Source organism: Plasmodium gallinaceum (genome assembly GCF_900005855.1).
Source record: "Plasmodium gallinaceum strain 8A genome assembly, contig: PGAL8A_v1_32, whole genome shotgun sequence".
Taxonomy (NCBI): domain Eukaryota; phylum Apicomplexa; class Aconoidasida; order Haemosporida; family Plasmodiidae; genus Plasmodium; species Plasmodium gallinaceum.
Window position 1 is genome coordinate 363738 of NW_021628338.1, and position 11015 is coordinate 374752.

The 11015-nt window shown below is 18.9% G+C and overlaps 3 protein-coding genes across 3 annotated transcripts; 2 read left to right on the forward strand and 1 right to left on the reverse strand.

The window, feature by feature from the left end:
• Window positions 1-298: 298 nt before the first annotated feature.
• PGAL8A_00045300 (conserved Plasmodium protein, unknown function) lies at window positions 299-4009 on the forward strand (the record flags this gene model as incomplete). The annotated part of the gene is made up of 1 exon (XM_028674470.1): window positions 299-4009. One exon carries the CDS (start codon window positions 299-301, stop codon window positions 4007-4009), a length of 3711 nt encoding a protein of 1236 aa, XP_028530819.1.
• Window positions 4010-5212: 1203 nt separating this feature from the next.
• On the forward strand, window positions 5213-7531 carry ORC2 (origin recognition complex subunit 2, putative; the record flags this gene model as incomplete). The annotated part of the gene is made up of 1 exon (XM_028674471.1): window positions 5213-7531. One exon carries the CDS (start codon window positions 5213-5215, stop codon window positions 7529-7531), a length of 2319 nt encoding a protein of 772 aa, XP_028530820.1.
• A 620-nt stretch (window positions 7532-8151) lies between these two features.
• On the reverse strand, window positions 8152-10620 carry MCM7 (DNA replication licensing factor MCM7, putative; the record flags this gene model as incomplete). Its single annotated transcript, XM_028674472.1, has 1 exon — window positions 8152-10620. The coding sequence occupies one exon, from the start codon at window positions 10618-10620 to the stop codon at window positions 8152-8154; it is 2469 nt and encodes an 822-aa protein (XP_028530821.1).
• Between the last annotated feature and the right edge of the window lie 395 nt (window positions 10621-11015).

Here is an 11015-nt window from a genome sequence, read left to right on the forward strand (position 1 = left end):
TTTTTTTTTTTTTTTTTTTTTTTTTTTTTTTTTTTTTTTTTATAAATAACACATATAAATGTTGATTTCTTAATTCTTTAGTTATACATATATGAATATATATATTTTTATAATTTAAAAAATTTATCATTATATTTGTTATAAATATCACATTTTTCTTAATATGTAAAAATTAATCTATTTGTATTTTATTTTAATATTTTATATAATATTTATTTTAATTTATATCTAAAATACATATATTTAAATATGCATTTATTGATTGTAAAAATTCCTATATATATATATATAACTTATCATGTTTAATTTAAGAAAAAATATTTATAGATTTAAAAAATTATTATATGTAAAATATATAAAAACTTCTGAGCAAATTTATAATGAATATTTTATTTTTAATTTTGAAAATGTTGAAAATTTAAAAAAATTAAAGGACACTAACAAAAATGAAACATTATTAGAAAACACACAAAAAGAAAGAAATGATATTCTTGGAATTAATATAGATAAAAAAAAATTAAAAAAAACAAGAAAAGTTTTAGCATTAGTTCAAAAAAAATTAAAAAATTATGAGAAAACACCTTTGAATAGGCTTTTTTATATATTATACAAAAATACTGATTGTTTATCGGATTTTGAAATCATTAATATTTTATATTTAGCTATTAAAAACAGAAAGTATTATTTACTAAAGGAGGAAGAAAATAACAATGATATAAATAAAAATAGTTATAATAATTTGAATGATAATAAATATTTATCTGATATTTCATATGTGGACATTTATTCAGTTAAAGCAAATCATGATGATATATACTCTTTAGATAAAGAAAATGAAATTTCTTTTAATGATGAATTAAATACAAACATTTATAATACTCACAAAAATAATAATCACATTGTAAGAAAGGATAAGCATTTAAATAATGTGAATGAAGAAAATGTTACTCAAACGTCTAATATAAATATTAAAAAAAATGAAAATGACTATGTATATAAGTTACTGTATCTAATAAAAAATAGACTGTTAAGAAATAAAACTGTTATTAACTTAAATATTTTGCATATATATAAATTATCATATTCTTTAAAGTTTTATAAAATAAATACAAATAATTTTATTTCTCTTTATTTGAGTTATTTTTTAAAAAAAGAAATAGATAGAATGTGTGAGAATAAAAATGAATGTGAAATAAAAAATGATTTTGAATTAGATTTTCTTCTAAATTTACTGATTATTGAAAATAAAAATTTAAAAACATATTTTTTTAATTTATTATATGATTACATATTTGCAATTATAAAAAATGATCTGTTTAATTTATCATGTAAAAATATTTGTTTATTATTAAGTTTAAATCACTTTGAAAAAAGTATATATGATAATTTTTTTTTTATGATTCTTAACAAAAAAAGAGAAATTAAAAATAAAATAACTTTAACTGATGCAAATTATTTCTTTTTTTATCAAATTAAAAATAAAATAAATCTCCCATTTTTTGATGATTTAATTGAAATATGTGTAAAGTCAAATATTAATTCAAAGCTAATACAAAATATACATTTACTATCGTTGTTATTATTACATTATGATTATTCTAAACTTTACTTTCATATATATGATAATTATGTAGAATTAATATTTAACATGTATTCACATTTATTAAAAAACATAAAAATATTTTTAGAAGATAAAAAAATAAATAAGGAAGATTTGAATATTAATTTTTTAATTTCTTTTTCTTTATCATTATCGATAATTCGTAATAATCTTTATTTTAATGAAAATTTTTTTATATTTGTTTTGTATCTTGTAAATAATCAAGAATTGAACAACAATGATTTAATAATTTTATTAAATTTTATTAATTTTTGTAATTTTAAAAATGAAATATATTATAAAAGAAATCCATTATACAATGAAAAAAAAAAAAATTATGTATATATATATGATAGTAATAAAAGATATATGTTACTGGATTGCAACGATATATCTTATTATATATATGAAATTTTAAAAAAAAATTATTTATATGAAGATAAAAAAGGTATGGAGAGTTTATTGATAAAAAACGATGAAAATAAAAATAAAAATAGTCTTTTGAAAATGTGTTCAGATAAAAATAAGAAAAGTATATTAATTAATAATTTATTAAATAAAAATATAAACAAAATATTTGGAAATAATTTAGATCAGAATAATAATGAAGTGCAAGAAAATTATGTAGTTAAAACCAGTATGTTGGAGGGTGAATATGAAATTAAATTGAAATCATTTTTTGAAAAAAAGAGAGAATTAAAAAGAAACAAGAGTTATTATTTGTCTATTTTGGATTTATTAATATTTTCAAAAAATAATAATTTTGATGATAAATTTTATCAATATTTATTAGCTTTATTTCATAAAAATATAATTAACTTTAATATAAATATATTTGATTTAGATAAAATATTATTTACATATATCCACTTAAATTTAAACAAAGATATAATTTCATTAAATATTCTAAATATAATAGAAAAATTAAAGATTAATTTTTTGAGATATAATCATTATATTGATGGAGAAAATTATTTTTTTGACTCCTTATCTAATATTTTATTAAGTATTATAGAATTAAACTTATCTAATATAGTAGATGTAACTTTTTTTGAAAAGAAAGTATTGGAAAACATAAATAAAGTAAATATAAATTCAATTCTTATATTACTTCAATACTTTATTTTGAAAAGAAATGATTTTTTAAATATAAAGGTAATAATTTTCCTATTATTAGAATTCATTAAAAAAAAGTATTATATGAAACATAGTGATATAAATGATTTTAATAATGATACTATATTAGAAAAATTAAGATATCATAAAAACTATGATTTTATTAAAAATTACATAAGAGAAAAGAAAAATTATGATCTTAGAGAAGTTGATAAAACTAAGGAAGAAAGGAAAGATTATATTTTTATAAATGATAAAAAAAAAAATGAGAATAACATAAATTTTAATTATAATTTTAAAAAAATAAATGAAGATGATATGTATGAGTTTTTATTATTAAGATTTGTATTTTTAAATATAATTTTGAATTCCAATGTAATTCTTGATAATTTTAAATTTCACGATATTGAAAATTTTAGAGAATTACTAAATAATTTCAACAAAATTATCTATATGATGAAAAAAAAATTTACTGATATAATACATATAAACTTAAAAGAATATAATGAAAAATACAATATACCTCCAAAGGAAGAAATAGAAAATAAAAATGCAGGAAAATTAGAAAGAAACAAATTATATATTAATATACACAATAATACAAATGAACAAATAAATAATAATACTGATATATTGAATAAAAAAGACTTTGTTTTAATAATAAATTATTTTTTATTTATATTTAAATTCGACTTGAAATTTATCATAAAAGATAAGAATTTTATAGAATCAATTAAATTGCAACATTTGTATACTAAAAAATTTAAAAGTACATATTACAATTATAAATACTTATATGTATATCGTCAATTAATGCTTTCTTTAATATATGATATGAAGAAAAAAAATTGCATAAAATGTAATTACCTTTTGAATTTTAATAAGCAACTTAATAATCATAGTGAAAAAATAAATATTAATGAGTTTATAAATATTTTAAGATATTTTAATTATTTATGTCTAAAAAAAAAAATAAATAATAATATTTTTTCTAATTATTTAAAAAATAATAATATAAATATTTATGATAATAAAATATATGATTATGATATTCTTTGTAATGATAATATAATTTATAATTTAAATGGTGAAATTTCAAATATTTATATAAATGTAACCTTTTTTAATTATATAATACCAATGCTTATAAAAGTGAAAGATAAATATGTAGCTATTAAAATTTTATTTAATACTTTTGATAATGTTGACACATATAATGTACTATTTGGTATTATGAGAAATTTTCTAAAAAATTATAATTACGATATTATACTAATTAAAAGGAAAATTTAGAAATAAAAAATAATTTTAAAGGGCATATAAAATTTAAGTGTTTAAATATTTATATGCTTATATGGTATTAGTTTTTTTTTTTTTTTTTTTTTTTTTGTTCCTTAATTTGAATTTAATTAATTTTATTTTTTTATTTTATTTTATTTTATTTTATTTTTTTTTTTTTTTTGTGTAAATATTACATATTTATTCTTAATTTAACACAATTATAAATGAAAAAAATTAATATATCTTTTACTTCAAAATTGTAATTTTATTTATATAAAATATTACTATTTTTTAAATTTTTTTACATTTAAAAAAAAAAAATAAAAAAAAAGACGAAGGTATACTTTGAAAAATAGACGAAAATATCATATATAAATAAAAAAAAATATGGATACAATATATAAGTTTAAAGAAGAAATAAAAAAAAAAAAAAAAAAATACACGATAATTAAAATTATAATTTATATATGATTTAAAGTCTAATGAAAAATAAAAATAAGTCATTTAAGTAGATTTTTTTTTATCTTCTAATACATAATTGAAGAAATAAATTATAATCCTAATGATAATGCCTCACTTTTTATAATAATAACTTGATAAAAGAAAAATTTTATATATGTAAAATAATAATAAAAGAAAAAAAAATAATAAGATGGAATAATTGCTATAATAAAAATAATATATATTCTTTATCTAAAATAGAAATGAAAAAAGAAAAACATTATTAATATTGAAAAAATATTTATTTTTATGAAAGTTTCTCAAAGAATTTTAAAAAATTTTTATCTAAAAAATTAAATGTTTCATAATAATGTATTTTTACACTTTGTATTTATAAATTTACAAAAATACATAATATATATATATGTTTTTTTATATGAATATGAATTTATTATTTACATAATTATGTTTTGTTGGTAAAAGTCTAGGAATTTGTTTAGATAAATATTAACAAAATTGACAAAAAAAGTTACATTTGTATATATATATATATATATATTTATTAATATATATTTTAACATTTCTACACATAATTAAAAACAAATATAATAATTTTAAAAGAAATATATTAAATAGTTTAAAAAATTGAATTATTTTTTTTTTTTTTTTTTCAATTTTCTTTTATACTTCTTTTTTTTTTTTTGTTTAAAAATACTTTTTTTTTTTTTTTTTTTTTTTTTTTTTTTTTTTTTTTAATTTTTATTATGTTTTAAAATGATTAAGAGCATTGAAGTAAATTCACCAAAGAAAATGATAAGGACTGAAATGGAGGAAAAAGATGAGGAAGAAAAAGAAGAATATCTAATTACTAATTTAACAGAACATAATAGAAATATGCCTAGTGTTATCATTAGGATACCTAATAATTTAAATAAATTATTAAGTAATGAAGATACAAAAATAGATTTTAATGAAAACATAAAATCACCAAATAAAAAAAACCAAAAATTAAATTCCTTTAAAATGGATGATTTATCAATCAACATAAATGATAAAAATGATTTAGGTCCTGATATAAAATTTGACACAACTTATAAATCAGATTCTTCTGATAGTTATCTTTCTATAAATAAATCGGATTTAGATGATGATGAAATGAATGAAAGTATTATAAAAACATTCAAAAGTAATTATATAGAAAAATATGAATCAAATATAAGTAATGAAAATGTAAACTTTTTAAGGGAACATACGAAGAATGAATTAGAATATTTTTTACAAAGAAAGAAGTATCATTCTTCTAACGAAATGAAAATAAATGACATAATTAATATCGACTATGATAAATTAAATGAAAAAAATATTATACCTTATTTTTTAACTAACATGTTTGATATGGAGCAAAAAAAAAAAAGAGAAAAAATGAAAGAAGAGTTAGAAAGAAAAAGAAAATTAATGCTTGAAAGACAAAAAAGAAAAAATAGCATTGAGAAAGGAGGAAAAAGAGCTAATAATGAAACTAGAATATTTAACTCAAAAGGAAATGATAAAAGAAAATCATTAAATAAGGAAAAATTAAAAGAGAATAATTCCAAAATAGAAAAAAAAGAATATGATAAAGAAATAGAGGAAGAAGAAGAAGAAGAAGAAGAAGAAGAAGATGGAGAAGAGGAAGATGAATTAGAAGGAAATAATAATATAAAAAAAAAAAAGAGTATAATAGATAAAAAAAAAGAGAATAAAATAAAGAGAAAACAAGAAAAAAAAATAGAAGATGGTAATGAAGATTATGATATGTATATAGATGAATTTGATAGAGAAGATATAGAAATAAATATTCATAATGACCCAACATTGTATGGAATAGAAGGAAGTAGTGATTATTCAGAAGGATTTAAAAGTGATCTAGAAAATACACAGGAAGATGAAACAGTAAAGGAAAATACGGTTAATGATTCAAAAAAAAAAAAAAAAAAAAATAATGATGAAAATTCAGTAAATGATGAAAAAATAGATGATATAGTAGATTCATCTACAGAAAGATTAATATCGTATGATTATTATTCTAGTTTAAATATTAAAGAATTTGTAAAACCTAGTTTTAAAATCAAATCTTTATCTCCTTTTATTCCTGTTGAAGAAAATTTAGATAAATATGATGATATACAAAAATTACAATATTTAATAAAAAATTTACCTTATACACATATTAAAGAAAAACGATCTTTATATCATTATAATATAAAACAATTTATAAAGTGGAAAGTATATTTATTAAATAATATTAACATATGCTTATATGGTATAGGGTCGAAATTTCATATATTAAATCTATTCAGTAATATTTGTTTAAATGATGGACATAAATGTATAATATTAGGTTTCGAACAAGATATTAATTTTGAAGAAATTTTAATTCGTGTATTAGAATACCATTATAAATATAAATCAAATAAAAATCTAAAATCATATGATTTATTATATGAATTAATTCAATTGGTCAATGAGTCAAATATACCTCTATATTTTGTTATACACAATTTAGATAATATTAAATTATATCCATACTATGAATATTTTTCATTTTTAAGTCAATATGATAACATATTTTTTATATGTTCAATTGACGACGTTTCTTTTGAATTAAATATGAATTTCAAAAATATAAATACTATTAACTTTTATTATATGAAATGTCATACTTGGTTAGACTACAGATACGAAATTTTGAGACAATGGAACAAATTTCTACCTGAATGGGTTTTTAATAAAAAAAGTGAAGAAGTAGATGTAAAAAAAAATATTGAAACCATTTTAAATGCTCTAAATATCAATCATAAAAGATTATTTAAAATTATTGCATCTATACAATTAGAAAATTTAGAAAAAGGAATATATGGTGTTGAAAAAGAATCCTTATTACAAGACAAAAGACTGTTCACCGTAGGAGCATCAAGTATAAGAATAAATTCTTTACTAGTTGAGTTTGTATCTCACAATGTTATAACAGAAACAAGATTAAAAGAAGGAAATACTTTCTTAAAAATAAATGCTGATAAAGAAGAACTTAAGAGATTAATAGAACAATTATAGTATATATATATATTATAAAAGGAATAAAAGGAATAAAATAAATAATTTAAAAAAATGCAAATCTGTCAAACATATTAAATAATTATGCATATAAATTATGAAATTCCTTGAAAACATTTATAACATATATAAATATTTTATATTTAAAATCTTTTTTTTTATATTTTTTTTTTAATGAAAATAAAGTAAATAATTTAAATACATATATTTTATTTTTATATTTATTTATTTATTTTTTTTTTTTTTTTTTTTTTAGTTTACAAAATTCGTAAACTTGTTAATATAATAATTATGAATATTTTTTGTTAAATTTACAAATACATTTACTATGTGTAAAAAATGTTAAAAAAAAAAAAAAAATTTGGAATAATGTACTTTTATAAAAATATCAATTAAAAATAAAAAATTAAAAAATAAAATTGTAATAATGATAATAGGATAAATAGAAATTAAATAATTTTGTAAAAAATAGGAATTTTTTTTTTTTATATTCCATAATAATTTCATTCTTTTATGAAAATTAATTTTAATAGATTAAGGAAATTAAAAAGATGTTAGTATGCAAATACTTATATATATATATATATCAGTAAATTTTCTAGAATATTCATTTTTTTTTTTTAATAAATATCATCTTCTTCTATATCTTCATTTTCTTCTTCATCCATAGTATAAACATCATTCGGAAAAGCAATAGCTGTGTTATTTTCATTAATAGTAAAAACAGTTAATTCTACATATTTATCAATAGTATTAAAAACTTGTGCTTTTGTAAAACCTTTGCTTATAGATTGTCTTTCAATTTCTTCTATAGAAATCCATCCATTCCACTTTTTTTTTTTCTCCATAATGCTATCTTTAATACTTTTAATAATGTTCATAATTTCTACAGAAGGATCTTTTCTTCTCCTTTTTTCAGTTTGCAATGACACACTTGCTTTTGATTGTTCAGTTAATCTAATGGCTTCTTCAAAATCTGCTGTTTCTATAACATCGCTATCTCTTAACCTTGCTAATGCTTGTGATATACGTAAAATAGCAAGGAGAGCTCTAGGTGTAGTATAATTTATACGTGTGTCATTATATCTCTCTTGTTGCGATTCTAACTGTCTAGTAGATACATACCATTGAGTAATTTTTGGTATTAAATCTGGAGAAATGGTTGGTTGTTTTTTTTTTGCTAATTGTATAAAGGCTCTTAATACAGTTTTGTCAATTTCTCCATAGCTTTCTTCATTTAATTCTGATCTATTTTTTTTATCATCACTAGAATCGATACATTTTAAGATACTTAAAACATGTTCAGCTAATTTTTTATCTTTATCTCTATCTGCTACATCAAGAAGAAGAAATTGCAAATCAAATCTAGTTAATAATGCAGCTGGTAAATTCATATTGAGCATAACTGATTTTTTACAATCATATTTTCCATTAACAGGGTTAGCAGCTGCTAAAACTGATGATCTCGCAGGCATATTGCTACAATGCCCAGCTTTTGCGATCGAAACAGTTTGTTGTTCCATAACTTCATATATAGCAGATCTATCAAATTCATCCATCTTATCAAATTCATCAATACAACATATTCCTTTATCTGCTAAAACTAAAGCACCACCTTCCAATGTAGTTTCACCTGTGTTAGGATCTTTCAGAACAGCTGCAGTCAAACCAACGGAACTACTTCCTTTTCCTGTAGTATAAATAGACCTTGATGCAATTAAACAAACTTTTTTCATTAATTGACTTTTTGCAACTCCTGGATCTCCCATTAATAATATATGTATGTCACCCCTTATTAAACCTCCATCTTTCTTTTTTTTTGTGCAACCTCCTATTAACTGTAATAATAATGCCTTTTTCACATCTTCATGACCGTATATTTCAGGTCCTATATTATAAGCTAATCTTTCATATAAATTAGAACTATTTTTTAAATTTTGAACTTCTTCCATTATTTTATCATAATTATCAATATGTTCATTAAAGTTTTCTTTGTTATTTTGTACATAATATATGTGGAATACCTTTTCTGCAATTAAACCTCCTTTTAACGCTTGAAACCCACTTTTAGTTACAGGCATTAACACACCTGTGAGTGTCACAGACATACCTGGTTGAACTGAGGTGGTACTTTCTCCATGTATAATGCAATTCATACTTCTAGGAATATCTCCTTCAGGTAATTGACTTGGTAATTCTTGAACTTTGATTTCTTGATATTTCACAAATTTACTTAATTTAGCTTGAAATTTTAATGATCCTCTAATTCCATGAACATTTGTACAACCTGGACAATCAAAAAGTGGCATAAAAAATGGGCCATCTACTGCTTTATATGCAAACATGTGACATCTATCGCATTCATAAGTAGCTACTTGAATTCTGGGTTTTAATTGCGTTGCTCTTATAACTTCACATTCAAATGTACTTAAAGAACCTATACAATCAGCATTGACTATTCTCATTTTTCTTACTAAATCTCTTGAACTAGGGATTAATATAATTTCGAAATTTACTCTTAGATATGCAGGTAATTTATATTCCTTCATTCTTTCTTGCCTAATTTCTTCAATTGGTTTTATCATATCTCTAAATAAATTATTAAAAGCTTCCTTTTCACTTTCATCTGTCGAATATCCACTCGTATCTTCATTATTTATTCTTCTCAAATTTTTCCTCTTAGTTTTTTCATTTTCATCTTCTTCTCCATATCCTTTTATAAATCTTTTAAAACAATCATCAGATAAACATTTATCAGCTGCAGAATATAACAGTTCCATATATCTATGCGTATTTGTCATTATACCATTATAAACAGATGGGTCAGCATCTTTATTTTCCTTACAGAAATGTTCTCTTAAATCATCTAAATATAGAGGTAATACTTCCGTATCATGATTATATATTTTTTGTAAAAAACCTTTATATTTTAGTTTACCCCAATTAATATGATTAATTGAAGGATCTTCAAAAGTATTAAAAAAATTTACTAATTCATCTATATGAGAATTATAATTCTTTACAGCTTCTAAATATTTTGTATGACTATCATCCACATATGTTCTTATTGCCCTTTTATTATCATCCATAGCTAATATTATAATCAAACGAAAAAATATTAAAAAAAATTAAAAGGAATTCATGTATCAATAAAATGGATACAATACATACCTCATAAAAAATAAAGGGATAAAAATAAAAAAACTAAAATATAAATAAAGTGCATATAAAGTTTTAAAAAAAAAAAAAAAAAAATCATCTGCCAATACAATAAATATGATACCTTAAAAAAAAAAATAATATATAAAGATATAGAACTTATATCTCAAAAGGAAAAGAAAAAAAAAAAAATAAAATTAAATAAAAAATAAAATGTAAATATATTTATTTTTAAAATATGGGGTGAAACTTCATAATTTTCAAAAAAATATTATCACCTTTTAATGGAATAATATTTTCAAAAAAAAAAAAAAAAAGTGTGCCT